Consider the following 20,287-nt stretch of genomic DNA (forward strand, 5'->3'; position numbering starts at 1 on the left):
TACTACAGAGAGACTCACCAGAAGAAAATGTACAGAGCAATAAGATGGACCTTTCTGGAGGTAAGAAAATTAAATCAGTTTGAGATCATATACATCATTGATGGACAACATATCTGTGACATGATCCTACTAGAAGAGCACTGACCTGCCCAGGAGAGGGGAGCCCTGGGTTCCTGTTGCAGTATTCCTGTGCTCTCTAGCATACGCTAGAATGTGGTGATTATCTGAGTTGATGTGCCTTTACAGTGCAAATCACTGCAAATCTAAGGCAGGGTAATATTAGTCTACGATTATCTCGTATCTAGTCCTATCAAGAATGAGTTATCCAGTTTTGGTGATAGTCTTCTTAATTTAGGGAACAGTGTGTACAAAGCCCCAGATATATGACAGAGACATCTTAAACCATACTAGAGAAATGGCAAGTAGTTCTATGTAATGGAAGAAGAAATATAAATTGGTTGTAGTGGTGGGAATTAACTTCACCTAGTTAAAGATGTTAGAAAACTAGGTAGGTGCTAAATCATGAGGAGCTTGAGGGTTTGAACTTCATTCTGAAAGTATAGGATTAAAGAATTTTAAGCAGGAGAATGACATGATTTGGATTTATGTTTTAGAAAAATAGGTATGGCTATAGAGTGAAGATCTTTTAGGACATGGGGCTGGCCTCATGGCCTAGTGGTTAAGTTTGGCACGCTCCACCTCAGCAGCCTGGGTTCAGTTCCCAGGCGTGGACTTACATCACTCATCGGCAGCCATGCTGTGGTGGCAACCCATATGCAAAAGAGAGGAAGATTGGCAACAGATGTTATCTCAGTGCGAATCTTCCTCAGCAAAAAAAAAAAAAAAGATATTTTAAGACAGAAAACACTGGCAGCAGAGGACAGCCAAAAGATAACTAAACAGCAAAACCAGTTAGAGATTTGTTGCAGTAGCCCATAAGAATTTTCAAAGCTCTAAACTAAGACAGTAGGTGGGAAGAATCTAATTCAGTGGAGATATAGGAATTAGAATCAACAAAAGCTGATAACCAGTTTGAACCAGTTTGTTATGGAGGTCAGAGAGTGGGTGTGGTAAAGATGATTCCTAGCTTTCTTGCCTGGACAGTTTGGCAGTGGTGGTGGTATTGTGTTAGTCTGAGTCCAGGCAGGAGAGAGAAACTACACAGTAATTTGAACAGGGAAAGTTTAATATAAATATAGAAAATTATTAGAGTAATGAGGGATTGGCTAGTAAGAGGTAAAGAGAACTCTAAAGAATATATGAATAGCAGATATAAGGAGAAGTCACTAACCTTAGGACTGAGATAGCATGCCCAAGGAAGAGTCCTCCTCTCCCACCCAATCTGACTCTAGGGGTGAGATCCAGACTCTTGGGCATGGCCTTGGCTCACTGCATAGCAGAGAAGTCACGGTGGTGCCACCCCATGGAATTGCAGGAAATCCACCGTCTAGGGGAGGTGTCTCACTGGAGGGGCTCTGCTGCAATACTGTCAGAGGGGCTGCTCACCATTGGTGAGGCAAGCACTGCTAGAGCCTGTTGCTGGAAAAGGTGCCTGTGCTGCAGGATAGGGCACACCAGAACCAGGAAACACAGCCTTCCTGTAGTGTCTCCTGCACCCTCTACTGACAAAGCTTCAGTGTCAGCAGGCAAAGGCAAAAAATATGTAAAAGGCCCAGATCCGTTTTTTTCACAGATAGGTCAAAGGTAAATTTGGAGCTGAGAGGTAGTAAGTCAGTAATTGGTGCAGTTCCCCCCACCCCTTTGACTATCAGCTTCCATATTACCCTTCTACACATATTTCAATTCCACTTCAATGGCAAAACAACTCTTCTCTTTCTATTTGACGAGATACAGGTGAGGAAATTTTTGCCCTCTCACCAAAATGAAGAGATGCACAGTCTTGAGTCATTGTATTTATCACTGGCTATATTGTTGCCCCTCAAATCCAGCTAGAGTTTTGTTACTATAGACTAAATTGTAAGGTTAACTTTCAACAGCTTGTGAATAAAATAAAAATGGGAAAGAGAAAGAAGAAAGTGGTGGCCTATACAAATACCCACATACATGTAACAAGCAATGGAAAACTACCACTGTCCTCATTTCTGTAATAGGTAACAAGCTGTCGTTGGTATCTATGGCTTCCTTCTTTCACTAGCCATTCCATACGTGCCGCACTCGCAGCTAGCACCTAAGCTGCTCTGGGTTCTTTTGCTGGTGGAGTGACCCAAACTTTCATTCTTGAAGGGTTTGAGCCCTCAGTCACCCTGCCTATTTTGTTTGCTGTAGTTTTTTATTAACCTTTACTACTGGGCATGGACGTACTAAGAAGTACCCCTAGAGAATCCCCTGGGTTCCAGAGTCCTCACTGCCTTCCTTTTGTAGCAGGAAACCAATTTTTCCTTGGTAATCAGAATCAATCACTCCAGCCAGTAGATGAGCCCTGTTTTTTCTTGCTGGTTCAGTGGCATAAGAAGTGGAAAATGTCCAAGGGATAGTTTTCGTCTTCTAATTCGGTGGAACCATCGTGTCTTCTGGTGGAAGCATTTTCTCTCTAGAGGACTAAAATCTCTAAACTTGTAGAGTTGCTGGAGCAGGAAGCAAGAATTCTCCAAGTGGCTTATTAGGTGTAATGATGAGAGAAGCTACTCCTACTTTCACCTTTTAATTCCCAGACCTCTGTATTCTGATAATATGGGAGATACTTACTGTGTCCTGTAAGACAGAAGCTCATCCTTTTAGGATGTTGTCTCTCAACTTGATTTGTAACTGAGTCTTCAGTAACCAGTTCTACCTATCAGTTTGGCTAGCTACTTTTGGATGATGGTGTATGTGGTAAGACCAGTTAATTCCATGGGCATGAGCCCATTACTGTACTTCCTTTGCTATGAATTGAGTTCCTTCATCAGACAGAGTGCTGTGAGGAGTGCCATGACAGTGGATAAAGCCTTCTGTGAGACCATGGATGGCAGAAGCTTTACAGGCAGGAAAAGCAAATACATATCCAACATATGTGTCTATTCCTGTGAGGACAAGGCTCTGCCTTCTCCATGGCTCACTGAATGGCAGAGAAGTTGCTGTGATACTGTGCTGGTGGAACTTGCTGGAAATCTGCCCTCTAAGGTGCTGGGAAAAGTTGTTCAGAGAGAGAGCTCACCAGACACTCTGCTACACAGCAGTTTGGAGGTATGTGGGAATGCTGGGAGAGTGTTGGCCACTCAGCTGGCCACTGAGTGTTGCTGACCACCCTGCGCTGTGAGAGGAGAGCACTGGAGAAAGGGCGAACACTGCCAAAGCCAAGTGGGCACGTTAGACCAGGAAGCAAACTGTTCTCCTTCGGTGTCTCTGCAGTGCCCTTTACTGACAAAGCCTGAGTGCCAGCTGGCCAAGGAAAAAATTGTAGGGCCCAGATGTTTTCACAGAGCAGTGAAAAAGCATGAATTTGGATCTGAGGGGTAATGATAACTGGCCATTATTTGAGATAAGAAATATAATAGGAGTAACAGGTTTGATAGAAAGATATTGAATTTAAAGTTGCTATTAAAACCATGTAGTGATGTCCAGTAAGCAGTAGAAAATCAGGATGTGGAGCTCGGAAGAGACAGCGTTGGAGATGTGTGACTAATTAGACGTTGATGGTAGTAAAGCCTCAAAAATAGATTGACCAGAGAAAATTGTAGAGTAATGGACCAAAGACAAAATCTTGGGGGAACAGTGACATTTAAGGAAAGATCTTGAGGAGAAATGGGACAAGTTCGAGTAGAACAGAGTAATTTTTCAGAAGCCAGGTGAGAAAAGAGATTTGAAAAGAGGAGCATGGTTGTCAGGGACTGGATTTGACACTGGGTGTTCGGATGAGTCATTGGTAACTTTAGCCAAGGGCCTTCTTAGAGGATTGGTAGGCTAAGGGGAGGCTGCCACATTTGGCACTCAGACCATTTCTAAAGGGTTGCAGAAGTTTTGGAGGAATGGTTTGTGGAGAAGATGTAACATGCTACTCTTTTAAAAGATATTATTTGGAGAGGCAAAAATAATGTGGATTATCAGGAAAAAACAGCTTGGAGAGAGACTTAGCAAGAAGAGTTGGCTGGATTTGGTATAGGATTAGATGTGGAGAGTGAGGAAAAGAGTTTGAGATAGCTAGGTTGGGTGTATCAGTGAATAGTGATGCCATTAACAGGGAGAAAGAGAACAGAGGAGAAGTTGTTGCAAAGGATTCTTGACATTCAAGGGAGAGCTCTTACAAGAGCTAAAAGGTGGATTATTTGGGTATCTGACCCATAGCTGCAACAGTACTTTAGGAAATGAACAGCATTTTAAAATTGTACCTATTTTAAGAATCCTTTTGTTAAAAATTTTTCCTTTCTACTTTCCTGGAATGAGGGTAGTAAAAGTGAGTGTTTATTATAATGGTCGCAGCAGCAGCAGACATCTCAGAGAAGGACAGAAATTGCAAAGAAATGATGGATGAGATTTGAGGGTTAAGAAAATGTGGAGAATGAGGAACAAGGAGATGGGGGAAAAATGGTATTTTTTCAAGTTCAAAACCAAGGTTTCAAGGATATGTGACTCGGAGAATAAAGATACCACTTGCATGTCCCATGAAGGAAGATCTAGAGGGAAATACTGTGTGCTTGGTTTCACCTATTAGAAGTGACAATGGTGCATTCAAGTGGCTATGCTTTGCAGGCAGTTAAAGATGTGGGAATGAGCTCAAAAGTGAAGGCAAAGTAGACATTTGTATTTGAGGGTCACTTCAGTGGCAGTGAGTGTTGATACCCTGGTGGTGAATAAGTCTAAGGGAAACAAGTTTTTAGAGAGAGAGTCAAAAGACTGAGACCTTGAGTATACTGAGTAAACCTTGGTATATCCCAACACTGAAGAAACACAAAGAAGTGGGCTCAGCTGTGGAGAGAGGAGAAGGCAGATGGGCATATGGTAAAGATGTGGAGACAGAGAGCTGTGTCCACTTTTAAAAGATGTGTTGAAGTAGGATGGTAGCGTAGGGGCTGACTGTTGCAAGCAAAGAAGATTTTGTAGGATGGGGTTTCCATGAGAGGAGGTCATATTTATTGCAGAGAAGTCAGAATGAGGAGAGTAATGGACAGAGTGGGGGAGGTGTTATCCTGTCTGGTCTCCAGTTTCCCCATCTGCTCAGTGGGGTTGATTATAGTAGAGTTACAAGCTTTAAATTAGAACGCACATTTAGAACAGAGCCTGGCACATGGTAAGCATCTGTTAGATGGTGGTTTGTTGTGGTGCTGTTTTTGTTGTTACTGGAAACCATGTTTTTATTATAAAATTAAACAGATTAGAGATGACCAGAGATGTCTTAACCTTCTGATTACTAGTCTGTTTTCAAGTTAATTTGTTCAATAAAATAACAGTATCTGCTAAACCCAACTTTACTTGTGAAGAATGCAAGATTTATTAAATGCAAGTGCATTTTTCACATGTCCTTGACAAGACAGAAGTCATTTCAGTTTGGGAAGTGAGTATTTTGCTTTCTACTGCAAATTTATCTGAAACCAACTAGATTATTTATCTCCTTACTTGGTAACATAATCTCCTGCATTTATTAGGAATGTTACAAGACAAACGAATGGAGATAGATAAACATAGCCTAAATATTGGTGATTACAATCGAACGGTTGGGAAAGGTCCTGGTTCTCGGCCTCAGATTTCCAAAGAGTCTTCCATGGAGCGCAGTCCTTATTTTGATAAGGTAAATTGTTTTTGTTTGTTTGTTCTACCCCTGTGGCTAATAAACCAATACTCTTAATAGCATAATTTTCTCAAGATTTTAGAACATTTAATGTAATGTAAAGTGTTATAATCCAGTGCCAAATCCTGTTACTGAATTTGTAGTTCATTGTCCCATGTCTCAGTTTAGCATAGGAATTACATTTATGTTTTCTTCTTAATCCCATAAAATATGTTTAGTTCTTTTTATGTACTCTAGAATTAACACTAATCTGATCTCTTCTGTTTTCTACCTGTTTCCTGTTGATGCTGGAATGTCATGTGACTTCTCTTCTGTTCCTGCAATGATTTCTCCCTTCCACTTGTTTGCTTGGCTGGTGTTGCACATCTTTCTGTCTGTCCAATCAGGATGGCATTGTAACAGATGAATCCCAAAACATGCAGTTTATGTCCAGTCAAAGCATGAAGCTTCCCCCTTCAAATAGTGCACTACCTAACCAGGCCCTTGGCTCCATAGCAGGGCTGGGTATGCAAAACTTGAATTCTGTTAGACAGGTAAGTCTACATGTGTATTTTAGGCTCTCTGTTGAATGATTTGTATAAGTAATAAGATCTCTCTTACATGTAGTTACTGTATTTAAGTCAATATTACAGTGTAGTAATGAGATGTTTGTTCCTAAAGGATCCCACTGTTATGTTTTTTTTTTTTTTCGTTTTTGTAGAATGGCAATCCCAGTATGTTTGGTGTTGGAAACACAGCAGCACAACCCCGGGGCATGCAGCAGCCTCCAGCACAACCTCTTAGTTCATCTCAGCCTAATCTCCGTGCTCAAGTGCCTCCTCCATTACTCTCCCCTCAGGTAAATAAACTTCTGTATTCTCTTCTGTTTACTTGGAAAAAGAACCTTGAATAATTTGGTATTTGGATGAGATGACTTGTTGATTATCATAATATTCATTGGCATCTTTGAGATGCAGCTAATTCTGAATTCACTATTATTACAAAAGGATCTAGGTAGGGTGAAGAAAATGAGTCAAAGATAATTTAAATCTAAAATTTACCATTGTCTGCCACAAAACATCTTGAGGGGAGTGAGGACAAAAGCAAAGTAAATTGGCTGGTTTAAGATTCATCTCTGTCCTCTTATTTAACCCATGAATTTATGTGTGAACAGTAAATTAGTACGTAAAGCAAAGAAAGACAATTACAAAGAATATAACACACACCCCCAATAATAGTCCACAATTTAATTGTTCTATTGATAATTTAAAATATACGGTACATTTAGTAGTTTGAATTATTTTATCAGCATTATTAACTTACCATTGTGATCCTAAGGTTCCAGTTTCATTGCTGAAGTATGCACCAAACAACGGTGGCCTGAATCCGCTCTTTGGCCCTCAACAGGTAGCCATGCTGAACCAGCTATCCCAACTAAACCAGCTTTCTCAGATCTCCCAGTTACAGGTAAGTAGAAAAATAGCCCTATTCCGTGTACATTTATTGAGTGTCTACTGTGTGCTAAACTCTGGACTCTGTATAGGAGGTGTTACAGTAAACAAAATAGTTATAGTCATGGCCCTCAGGGAGCTTACAGTCTATCAGTAAAGACAGTGACCTTGAAGGGCAAGATGCTATGTGTGTAAGCCCAGCCAAGTCTAGGGTGGGGGGTGGGGTAGGATGATCAGGAAAAATTTCCCTGATGAAGTGGAAGTTTAAATTGAACAGAAGGCAGAATTCAACAGAATGGCTGAAGGCCAGAAAGTCCAAGGAAGAGATTATTGATACTAGATGAGGCAGGACATCTTGGCACTGACTAGAAGAAGTCATGCTTTTGTAGGTCCATCTGCCACAGTCACTCGGAAGCATGCTACTCTCTGATGATGTGATACTGACGACCTTTTTGCAATCTTCCCTCCAGCGATTGTTAGCGCAGCAGCAAAGGGCGCAGAGTCAGAGAAGCGTGCCTTCTGGGAACCGGCAGCAGCAAGACCAGCAGGTAGATCAGATCCTTCTCCTGCTATGCTTAAACTCAACTTACATATCAATTCCCTTGTAAGAAGAGATTCAAAATGCTTTTGTTAAAATATAATGAGATATATTGTTTATTAAGTCTTCTGTTTGCCCAGAAGTAGTATTAACTCGTGTTCGGTGGTTGTTTACCTTCTTGCTGAGAATGAAGTGAATTCAAAAATGAAGAGGAATATATGGGTATCTGTAAAGACTTTTTCTCCACAGTTTTTCCCATTTTTTTTGTTTTAAGGGTCGACCTCTTAGTGTGCAGCAGCAAATGATGCAACAGTCCCGTCAACTTGATCCAAACCTGTTGGTGAAACAACAGACTCCACCATCTCAGCAGCAGTCACTCCATCAGCCAGCCATGAAATCTTTCCTTGAAAATGTCATGCCCCACACTACACCTGAGCTGCAAAAAGGGCCATCACCAATAAATGCTTTCAGCAGCTTCCCTATAGGTGGGTTTCTCCTTGGTGAAAACATTCAGCAGATGCTTAGGAATCACAGGCTTATATCCTTCTCTTACCTTGACAGTTTTATTCCCTCGTGAAAGCCACGCTGGTACTTAGCTGTTCCCTCTCTGAGAGTTGCCGTACCTTTTCTAGGTTTATTTCACCTGTCTTCCTGCTTCAGGGAAGGCCTCTGTCTGTTCAAAAAAATCACACTATGTCAAAAATTGTACATTCATTTAAAGTGGGTTAGAATAAAGATATTTCTTTTTAAGACCTAGCTATCTTAATTGTAGGATATTAAGGGGAGAGGACTGAAATTATTGCTATTAGAAACAGCATACCAGAGAAATTTTGAGCAGTGCTGCTTTGGGGAAACAACCGTAAATAGTCACATTTGTAGTTTTCAGGACCTAAAATTTTCATTATTGTCTGAATGTTTATAAATGATTACTGGTATAAATGTAGAAAATGGGAGTCAGAGAAGGGATTGCCTTTATCACATTTGCAATAGCTTCCCCCCTTCCCCTTTTTCATTATGTCTCCAGGCTTTTATTCCTTCTGGAAATTTTAGGTTTATATGTTTTCTCCTTCCTTACGTCCCTTTTCTTCCTTTGCCTTTGATTATATTTTGACCCTTGATTGTTCAAACCCTGTTCATTTTTCTTTTTCTTTTTCTCTTTTCCCTTACAATGGTTTCTCATAAATCAGCTTTGTTGGTTGCTAGCTAGCCCAACTGTGCTGAAGATGGTTAGTTAACTAGAATGTTCTGGGCTGCAGGCAAGGATTGGGGCCTGCTGCTGCTTCACTCTGTGGCTGAACTGATACATGATTTGGCTGTCCCTGGTATTGCCAGGGGCTCTCAGCTAGGACATAGATTACACTTTGAGTCCTTGGGATTGTAAGCAATCTCTTTGCATTCCCAGAAGTAGTTCCCTTATCACTTACCAGTGCAGGTAAGGAGCGTGGTGACTAGGTGATCACAGACACAGCAGTATAGTGGTAAAAGAATACCCAAGTACATTGAGAGGTTTTGGTCTCACCAGTGAAGGGAAGTGACTTCTACTGTTTGACTGCATACTGGCTATATAAATTGGGCCACTGAGGAGATAAATTTCTAAATATGGGATTTCCTATCCTGGCTGGCTTTACAGCCAGAGATGCTTTTTCCTCATTAAGAAAGTCTGGGGGCCGGCCCGGTGGCACAAGCGGTTGGGTGCGCGCGCTCTGCTGCGGCGGCCCGGGGTTTGCTGGTTCGGATCCCGGGCGCGCACCGACACACTGCTTTGGCAGGCCATGCTGTGGCGGCGTCCCATGTGGAGTGGAGGAGGATGGGCATGGACGTTAGCCCAGGGCCGTCTTCCTCAGCAAAAAAAGAGGAGGATTGGCGGATGTTAGCACAGGGCTGATCTCCTCACAAAAAAAAAAAAAAAAAAAAAAAAAGTCTGCTTTGGGGGCTGGCCCCGTGGCTTAGCAGTTAAGTGCGCGCGCTCCGCTACTGGCGGCCCGGGTTCGGATCCGGGCGCACACCAACCACCGCTTATCTGGCCATGCTGAGGCAGCATCCCACATACAGCAACTAGAAGGATGTGCAACTATGACATGCGGCTGTCTACTGGGGCTTTGGGGAGAAAAAGGCGGGGGGAAAAAAGAGGAGGATTGGCAATGGATGTTAGCTCAGGGCTGGTCTTCCTCAGCAAAAAGAGGAGGATTGGCATGGAGGTTAGCTCAGGGCTGATCTTCCTCACAAAAAAAAGAAAAAAAGTTTGCTTAACTCATGCAAACATCAGTATGGTTGTCTAAATCATACATTGGCAAACTACAGCCTCTTGGCCAAATTTTTGCCAGCTGCCTGACTTTATAAATAAAGTTTTATTGGGACACGGCTACGCTCTTTTGTTAATGTATTTTCTGGGGCTGCTTTTGTGCTATGGCAGTAGACTTGCATAGAGACACTGAGACTGTGTGGCACACAGAGCCTAAGATATTTACTATCTGAACGTTTACAGAAAAAATTGCCAACCCTTGGGTCTAATTGATGAGTCCAGAGAGCAGCGAATGTAGTTGCTCACTCCAAAAATAGGGATAATATTAGAAAATTCATATTATTAAAGTTTTCAAGTTTGACTGACCTAATATCACATGAACTCTCATCAGACCCAAGTGTTTAGAACCATTGGTTTTGAAACTTTAGAATGAGAACCACTTGGATATGTGTTAAACACAGGTTCTGGTTCCCACTGAAAAGTCTTCCTTTTTAACAAGCATCTCAGATGATTCTGATGTTGATGGTCGTCCCTGAATCACACTTTAAGAAACATTGGCTTAATGGTCAGTTTTCTGACCATTTCCATCCTTATTCCAAGAGAATATCTAAGTCTGATGTGTGTCATCAGAAAAATTCAAGTAAATGTGCCTTTGGGGTATGGGATTCTCACCTTTAAGTATAATTGTTAGAGCAGGACATTTTTACTTTTAAATGACAGTATCCTTTGGCTCGTCAGCCAGTTGACAATTGTTGTTTACAAGCAAAGGGTAGCAACTGAAAGTGATTTATATATAATTCTTCATGCATGATAGTCTTGGGAAATAGCTAGAGAGATGTAGTTTATTAGAGATAAACTTTAATATTTGGCTTCCTTAAAATTTTCTCTAATTTTGCCAGGGAATTTTAAAATAATCAAAATTATATGGAGAAATAGTTTTCCACAGTTAAAGCAATTACAGTATTAACAGTTTCATGGTTTGAAAACATTGTATTATCGAGTATTAGAATAGCTATTTGGGATTTCTGTGTGTTGCTCTCTCTGATAACCTAGCCATAAGTGGCTCTTTCTCCCCACGTTGTTTCTGCATGACCTTGGCCAGAAGCCCAGAGTGTTTATTCTGCCTGCCTTGCCTTTGTGTGTAATCATTTGGCTGTGCCACATTTGCAAGATGATATTTATTAAGGGACATTGGGCAGGATTGAAAATGTTAGATTAGTTACATATGTTTTTCTAGAAAATGGAAGTTGTAGTACCAAAAGGAAAACGTGGTATATTTTATAAAGTCTTTTTTTTTAATTAATATTTTATTTTTAGGCTTGAACTCAAACTTGAATGTAAATATGGATATGAACAGTATTAAAGAGCCACAGTCAAGACTAAGGAAGTGGACTACAGTGGACAGCATTTCTGCAAACACATCTTTGGATCAAAACTCCAGCAAACATGGTATAAAATATATTCTTACATTTTGCCTTTTAAAAAAATATCTATAGAACACTAAATTTAGGCTTTTATTTTATAATTTTATTTATTTATTTATTTTTCCCCCAAAGCCCCAGTAGATAGTTGTATGTCATAGCTGCACATCCTTCTAGTTGCTGTATGTGGGACACGGCCTCAGCATGGCCAGAGAAGCGGTGTGTTGGTGCGCGCCCAGGATCCGAACCTGGGCCGCCAGCAGTGGAGTGCGCTCACTTAATCGCTAAGCCATGGGGCCGGCCCAGGCTTTTATTTTAAATGTATATTTTCAAAGCCAAATTCTCTTAGAACCTTTCTTCATCATTAAAAACTGCTTGAGGGCCGGCCCCGTGGCTTAGTGGTTAGTTGCGCGCCCTCTGCTACTGGTGGCCTGGGTGGCCTGGATCCCGGGCTCGCACCGACGCACAGCTTCTCCGGCCATGCTGAGGCTGCGTCCCACATACGGCAACTAGAGGGATGTGCAGCTATGACATGCAACTATCTACTGGGGCTTTGGGGGAAAAAAAAAAAGGAGGAGCATTGGCAATAGATGTTAGCTCAGAGCCAGTCTTCCTCAGCAAAAAGAGGAGGATTAGCATGGATGTTAGCTCAGGGCTGACCTTCCTCAAAAAAAAAAAAAACTGCTTTATTAGTTAGTTTAAAAAAAGCAAAATTAACTTTTATTATGCTATTGTAAAAAAACAGATCATATTATACATTTATTATTTTTTTAATTCCCCTTTTGATGATCATTTAGGTTTTTGCAATTGATTTTATTGTTCTAAGGTTCTGCTTAACATTTACTCAATTTAATCTGATGTAGGGTATTAAAAACTTCCATCATAATTTGATTTCTATCAGTTTCTTGTATATTAGCACATTTTATTTTATTGCTGTATGTAAATCATATAGCTTCAATATTGTCTTCTCATCAGTTAATTTTTTTTTAGGAATATCATTTTCATCTTATTTAATATTATCCATTCATCTAGAAAATGTTAGTGGAATATTTTCTGTTTTCCAAGGACTGTGCCAGGCCACCTGGAATACGTAGATACATGTCTGCATACATGCACACAATTGAGCATATGTAAGCAAGTAAAAATACTTGGCCCTGAAGGTGCTCATTGTTTGATAGCAAAAATAAACATGTAAACAGCTTTAGTACACTGTGGTAGGTATTATAAAAGTTAATACATATAGTAGTACAAAAACAGTATAATAATGTGAAATCCATTGGAGGGTTGAGTCAGGAATAGCAAACTGGATGTGGCGGGTCTGGAAAGGCTTCATAGAGACTCATCTGAACTGAGTCTTTAAGTTTACTAAATGAGTAGAAAAAGAACAACAAAGACTATAGCATATGAATCAAAGACAGGACAGCTGATGAGTTGTGTTGTGTGGACATGTCTGGAGGTGAAGGTGCAAATGAGAGAAATGAGGAAGGTAAAGCTGGAATAGTAGCTATGGAGCAAATCATGGAAAACTTTTATGCCATAAATCATTTTAAACATAAAAATGGTGGATATCTAGAGGCATGTAAGACTTAAAGTAGTCAAAGTGAGAGAAAGAGGGCAATGGACATGAGAGGGAGTGCACTGAAGAGACTGTTAGACTTAAGGGCAAAAGGGCTTGGTAACTAACTTAACTCGTTCTATAAATATATGATCATCTATAATGTTCTCCTGTATCTCTAGCCCCCTTCAGTCTAACCCCTTGACCTTTAAGACTTCGCTCAAGAGTCATTTCCAAGGAGCCTCCTCCAGGCTTTGTACTCCCATAGCACGTCTGTATAGATCTCTGTGTTGTGTAAGTATCCATTTAGGCTTGTCTCTGATGTGGGACATAAACTCTTGAAGGAGAGTGCCCACGCTTTGCTTACTTGCATCCCCATTGAGCACATTGCAGCACTCGGGGAACATTTGCTGGATGAAAGGATGAGTGCGGGCCGGCTCCGTGGCTTAGCGGTTAAGTGCGCGCGCTCTGATGCTGGCGGCCCGGGTTCGGATCCCGGGAGCGCCCTGAGGCACCACTTCTCCGTCCAACGTGAGGCCGAGTCCCACGTACAGCAACTAGAAGGATGTGAACCTATGACATACAACTATCTACTGGGGCTTTGGGGGGAAAAAACTGAATAAATAAAATCTTTAAAAAAAAAAAAAAAAAAAAAAGAAAGGATGAGTGGATGATAATGCAATTAATGGTAGAGTAAATACAGGAATCGAAGTAGGCTTGGTGGGACAGATAATGAATTGATTTTAGACTTGTTGAGTGTGGTATTTTGGGGATAGCTCAACATGGAAAAGCCCAGTAAGAAATTAGAAATAGAGGCCTAGCACTCAGGAGAAAAATCCGGGCTAGAGTAAGATTTGGTACTCATCAGAATGTTGAGGTTATGGACATGGATGAGGTTGCCCAGAGGATAGAGCATAGAAAAGAACAAGGACAGAATCCTGGAGCAACTAGTAGTGAAGAAACCTGGAAAAGAATGAATGGAGGGATAGAACATGGAGACCCAGAAAAATGTTTCTACCATATGGTTTTCTTTGTTTTTTTTTTTTTTTTGTGAGGGAGATCACCTGAGCTAATATCCGTGCTAATGCTCCTCTTTTTGTTGAGGAAGACTGGCTCTGAGCTAACATCTATTGCCAATCCTCCTCCTTTTTTTCCTTCCCCAAATCCCCAGTGGATAGTTGTATGTCATAGTTACACATCCTTCTAGTTGCTGTATGTGGGACGCGGCCTCAGCATGGCCGGAGAAGCAGTGCATCGGTGCGCCCCCGGGATCCGAACCCTGGCCGCCAGTAGCAGAGCGCACGCACTTAACCACTCAGCCACCGGGCCAGCCCCTACCATAGGGTTTTCTGTCTTCTCAGGTTAACATGAATTTTCCCAAATCTGTTTTGCATATCTGAGCCTCAGTTTCTCTGTAAAAGTGAAATTTCCCTTTCCTACAACATCAGTGAGTTACTGTTGTAGCTGTAACATATATCGTATATTCTCAAGTGCGCGGCATACTTACATAGGGCGTACTGGTATACAGTATGCGTTATATACATGGGGTGTCATCATGCAGCATAGGTTTTGAAGTCAAATACACTTGGGATTCAATCCCAATTCTTAAAGTCGTTAAGTGTTATAGTGTTTGCATCTTGATCATAGAATTGTTGAGAGTATTAAATGAGATGATAATTGTTAAGCTCTTATCTCATTGCCTGGTGCCTGACAAGCAGGCAGTGGGTGGTGGTGGTGTTTTCTTATAAGCAGCAGCCTATTCTCATGTTTGTTTTTTATTCAATTCAGTTAATAAAAGTAATTTTGTGGGTGCTTTTTGGCTGGGAAGGATTCACCCTGAGCTAACGTCTGTTGCCCATCTTCCTCTCTTTTTTGTTTTTTTTTTTTTGCCCCCCTCCCCGAAGCCCCAGTACATAGTTGTATATTCTAGTTGTAAGCCATTCTAGTTCTTCTATGTGAGCTGCTGGCACAGCATGGCTACTGACAGATAAGTGGTGTGGTTCCGTGCCCAGGAACCGAAGCTGGGCTGCTGAAGTGGAGTGCGCTGAACTTTAACCGCTAGGGCCTCAGGCCTGGCTCTGTATTGTTTTTTTTAATTCGAGTGTTTAATTTTGTATTTCTATTTATCTTCTCTTTTTTTAAACTTAATGTCTGGTTTTTATCATTTTTTTCACTGTGCATTTTATTGCATAAACTGTTTTCTCCTACATAAATCTGGAATGTGAGCAGTGAATTTTTAAGTTTTTTAGTAATTAGCTTAAACAATAAATATTTTATTCCTGTATACATAGCAATCTAATGAACATATTCTAGTAACAGTCTCTTCTTCAGAATGAGAGAGAGAGAGTTGATGGTTTTTCTCTACTTCAGTCTAGATTCCTACTATTCTGTATTTACTTAGTTTGCTGTCTTGAAACTGTCATTCTTTGTTTTTTAGAATTATTTTTCTTTTTTTTTTTTTTTGTTTTGAGGAAGACTGGCTGTGTGCTAACATCTGTTGCCAATCATCCTCTTTTTTTTTTTTTCTTCTTTCTCCCCAAAGTCCCAGTACATAGTTGTGTTTAAGAGTTGTAGAGTTGTAGCTCTTCTGTATGGGACACCACCACAGCATGGCTTGATGAGTGGTGAATAGGTCCGTGCCTGGGATCCAAACCGGGGAATCCCAGGCCGCCACCGAAGCAGAGCTCGAGAACTTAACCACTATGCCACCAGGCTGGCCCCTATTTTTTTTATTAGTAATACAAATTACTTAATTTTTATATGCTTCCACACCCCTAAAATGTTCTCATTTTCTTTACTTTAGCAGGTGATAGTTGATAACTAATCTTAACCAACCCAAGGCCAGTAGTCTTCTTTTCATGGATATTATTTTGATATCTCCAGGCTTCTATTTTATCCCATAAAAAATCAAGAATGTTTGATGGGATTTCTTCTGTTTGGTTTCTTTTATTCTTTCTTCATTGTTGTATTTTTTTCTTCCTTGTGAAAATGACTTCAAAAATATACCTCGGTCTGGTAGTGGTTTTGGTCTTCATCTCTAGAAAGAAAGACAGTTTAGTTTTATATCTGTATATGAGAGACCTCTAAAGTTCAAGTCTTAAAATGTTGACTTTTTTTTAAGCTGTTTAATCTGTTTAAGAAAATGCCTTTTCTTATTGTAATAAACCTCCAATTATTTATACTATCATTTTCTCCCAGAACCACTCCTTTTTGCTCGGTATCGCTTTTCCTTCTCTTAGTATCTTTATCTCTCTCCTGGTGGAGACTTAGAATCTTCCTCTCAGGCATATTCTTTTTATTTGCTTTGTTTTCCCTTTTCCTTATGTTAAAAAAATTTAGAGAAATGTTAATCATCATATTTCCATTATTAATATTTTGGTGTAGTCTCTTCTTTTTCCCTTATAAAAATAAAATAAATCAGCATCTAACTGTGTTCAGGAGAATTCCAGCCAATGGCATTCCCAGCCAGTCCCCAAAATGCCAGCCCACACGCTATGTTTTGTTAGATCCTCACTATTTGGAAAATAATTTTTTTTGAACCAACTTCTATTTAAACATTCAGGAAATTTCATGTAAAAATTCAAATTTCTGGCATCTCTTTTAGAAATGTGAAGATCTGGCAGCACTGAGCTCCAAAGCAGTAACCACCCAAAACTGAGTAGCTACTGCCCGTGTGCGTGCTGGCTTCCTGCCACTCTGTTTTCCCTCTGCTGGATGGTAGTGTCATTTGCCATTTATCTTTGCATTTACTTGTTGTTTTGTTTTTCTTCACACTCCCCTCATATCTGTGCCCTCCCCTTCATTGGTGGAGAAATATTTTCCTGTACTCCATAACCAGAGAAATATTTCTATACAGTCATATTTCTATCTGAGGGAAGGACCGTGGGATTTTTCCTATAGGCTGCATGCTTCACTTGTTTATAAAACCTGATTGGCCTCATTGGCATTTGTGTTTCCCTGTTGTAGAAAATAGGGGCTGTTATTCCATAGTGGTAGTATAGTGTAGAGATAATTTTTTAAGGGAGAGTGATTTGATAGCAGTATTCAGGATCACGTCAGAGAGAGGCTGAGCCAGGGGAAGGGAGAAGCCTGTGGGGAACGCCCTGGCTGGCGCTGACAATTTGCACCACAGTCTTAGGTGGGTTTTATTTTTATCCCCATTTAGTGAAGCTTAGAGAGCTAGTAAGTTAGTTGTGGAACAGAGAAGAGAAAATCCAAGACACCTTCTGTGTCAGAGGTCCCCAAGACCACCCTCAAGTTTGTCGGTCTGCTAGAAGAACTCACAGAACTCATAAAACAGTAATACTCATGGTTATGGTTTATTACAGCAAAGAATACAGATTAAAATCAGCAAAGGAACAAGGCTTATAGGGTGGAGTCCAGGAGAAGCTTCCTATTGTCCTCTTCCACTGGGGTCTCACAGACTTAATTCTCCCAGCAAGGATGTGTGAAAACATGTACAAAGTATTGTCAACCAGAGAAGCTCACCCAAGCCTTGGTGTCCAAGGTTTTTTATCAGGGGTCAGTCATATATAGGCATGGAGCACCTTGCATGACTGATCTTAGCTACTCAGTCTCCAGCCCCCTGCAGACCCCTCAGAGGTCAGACAAATACAGCATGACCCAGGCCCCAGGCAAACAAAAACAGGTGTTCACCGTAAATCACATTGTTATCATAAACTATCTGGCATGTCGGGGCCCAAGGTATGTGAAGGTACTCTGATCTGGCAGGATGTTCTCTGGGTGTAGGGGAGCCCAGGAGCTGATCAAGGGCCAGTCCTAAAGCTCTTTGCAATGTGCAGTCTGGGCCTGCTGTGTGAACTCTTTACTGCTCACCTCCTAGCGTAAGTAAACAGATTTGTTAAGGGAAGTAGAGTGGAGTGGAGGCAAGGACATTTGACTAGGAAACTGTGCATCAAGGAAGGGTTGGACTGGGTATCTGTGGTACTTTATGGTCCTAAGATTCTGTGACTTCAAGGCAGTTTATAAAATCCCTTTCCCCTCCTCAGCACCCAGAGAAAATTACAGTGTTCTGGGGAGGGGCACATACATGGAAGGATGCCTTGAGGTTGAGGGCAGTTGGGAAATGCTTCCCAAGAAGCCTGTGATGTCTTAAGCTGAGATATGAAAGATAAACAGGAGTTAGCTAGGCAGAGGTGAAGGGAGAGAAAAACCATGAGGGGGGGTGGAGGCTAGAATTTTAAGAGCCTTATAAACTATTGAAGAGTTTGAATTTTACTCCCTCTGTAAAGGAGAACTGTTTTAAGCTAGGAAGTGACATGATCAGATTTGCATTTTTGAAAGAGTACTCTGGCTGCAGCATGGAGAACTGGGGAGTAGAGGTGGACAGAGAGATCAGTTGGGAAACTTCTCTGCCTGACCCAAAGCTTAGCGAAACAAAAGATGCCAGTGGCCTGACCTAGTGTAGTCATTATTTGAGAGCTGTGTGATCATTTCACAGTTTGTCCAAATATAGAATCATTATGTTGTATAGTTAAAACTAATATAATGTTATATGTTAATTATATCTCAATTTAAAAAATTTTTAAAGAAATGAATAGTAAATATATAACATAAATTATAAAGACACCCACTAAAACAAAAATATAAGCCTTCCACATTTTCAGAAAAAATAATAACAAATTCCAAGGGGCTGGCCTGGTGGCATAACGGTTAAGTGCGCACTCTCTGCTTCGGTGGCCCAGGGTTCGTGGGTTTGGATTCTAGGTGTGCACCGATGCACCACTTGTCAAGCCATGCTGTGGCGGCATCCCATATAAAGTAGAGGAATATGGGCACGGATGTTAGCCCAGGGCCAGTCTTCCACAGCAAAAAGAGGAGATTGGCATCGGATGTTAGCTCAGAGCTAATCTTCCTCACACACACACACACACACACACAAAAACAAATTCCACATTTTCAGAGTTTTTAAAGAATCTGTAAAGTAGAAGGCATCACATAAAATAATATGAGAGAACTAAGCCCAAATATATGTCAATTTGATAAATATAAATGGGCAAACTAATTTATTAAAATAATAGAAATTCAGATTGAATCATAAAGCAAAATCCAACTCTATGCTGTATACTAGGAATCCAAACAAAATAACTCAGAAATCTTTGCAATTGCAAAAAGAAAAATAAAAGCTATATAGGAAGCATAATTGACAGGACTTAGTGATTTTGAGATAATGGAGAGGGAGGAGCCAGGAGAGACTCTGTTTTCTAACTTTAGCAATATCCAATCTATGTTCCTCTGATTAGTATTAGAAGCACATTTTTATGACATTCATTCCTTTCCATTGGATTGTATCTTGCAACTTGGACTAAACTTGGCTTAAAGGTCAGTTTGCTAGTTTGTACTCATTGGACTGATAATGATCAGAAATTGAAGGTGAAATTGTCATGTAGTAGAAGGAACATTGGACCCTAAATCAAACAGACTTGAATTGTAAATTGCATTTGCCACTCAATGGTCTATTACATTTGAAATTTTTCTTAAGAATGGGAATGGGAGTTGAGGTGATGGCAACATGGCAAAATAAATGTGGACCCTGGATTTGAAACCTAGCTCTGCGGCTAATTAGCTCTGCTACGTATTAGCCACTGGCAAGTAACTTAACCTTTCTGAACTTCAGGTCCCTCGTGAGAATAATACGATGTTTTGAGGATGAATAAGGCAATACCTCTGAGACATGTAAACACTAGAACAGGATCAGACCCGTAAGTGGTCAGTAGTTCTCAGCCTTCATTATTGTTATTGCCTTCATAGTTATCTCCTGAGATGCCTTACCTCTAAGCAACACCATTTCTCCAGTGTAAATCCAGCTCTATTTGCTTAAACTAAACCTACCATATGAATTTTACATTTCAGTTTTCTGATGTTCTCATGCAGTGATTAATAGAATATAATTGGACCGTAGCTACCTTTTATGTCATTTTCCTTTTTTTTTTTTTTTGAGGAAGATTGTCCCTGCACTAACATCTGTTGTCAATCTTCCATTTTTTTTTCTCTCTCTCTCTTTTTTCTCCCCAAAGCCCCAGTACATAGTTGTGTTTCATAGTTGTAGAATTGTGGCACTTTTATATGGGATGCCACCTCAGCATGGCTTGATGAGTGGTAAGTAGGTCTGTGCGCAGGATTCGAACTGGCGAACCCCAGGCTGCCAAAGCAGAACGCACGAACCTAAAATTAACCACTACGCCGCCAGGCCGACCCCTGTTTTCCTTTTTAATAAAATGAAGTTTTAATAAGTAGAAATTATTTCTTACTAAAAAAAGGAATACTTTTATCATCTCAGGTTCTTGCGTAAGATTTAATCACTTGAAATTTGGCACCCCTCCTTACTTAACTATATGACTTGCAGCTTCTACTTGGTT

General features: G+C 40.6%; 1 protein-coding gene across 9 annotated transcripts in view; it reads left to right on the top strand.

Annotated features, from left to right (window-relative positions):
- The window catches only part of TNRC6A (trinucleotide repeat containing adaptor 6A), a 102,944-nt gene that overhangs the window by 69,213 nt on the left and 13,444 nt on the right, over positions 1-20,287 (top strand). For 8 of the 9 annotated variants that reach the window (XM_087417152.1, XM_087417146.1, XM_087417147.1 and 5 more), the window contains 8 exons: positions 9-60; positions 5,580-5,722; positions 6,109-6,255; positions 6,423-6,560; positions 7,040-7,168; positions 7,623-7,700; positions 7,965-8,175; positions 11,250-11,381. In XM_087417152.1, coding sequence (XP_087273278.1) covers positions 9-60; positions 5,580-5,722; positions 6,109-6,255; positions 6,423-6,560; positions 7,040-7,168; positions 7,623-7,700; positions 7,965-8,175; positions 11,250-11,381 — 1,030 coding nt within the window. The remainder of the gene's footprint in view (positions 1-8; positions 61-5,579; positions 5,723-6,108; positions 6,256-6,422; positions 6,561-7,039; positions 7,169-7,622; positions 7,701-7,964; positions 8,176-11,249; positions 11,382-20,287) is intronic. The other variant, XM_087417149.1, reaches the window with a different exon arrangement.

Source organism: Ceratotherium simum, chromosome 26 (assembly GCF_057802395.1).
Source record: "Ceratotherium simum simum isolate JZ-2026a chromosome 26, ASM5780239v1, whole genome shotgun sequence".
Taxonomy (NCBI): Eukaryota; Metazoa; Chordata; class Mammalia; order Perissodactyla; family Rhinocerotidae; genus Ceratotherium; species Ceratotherium simum.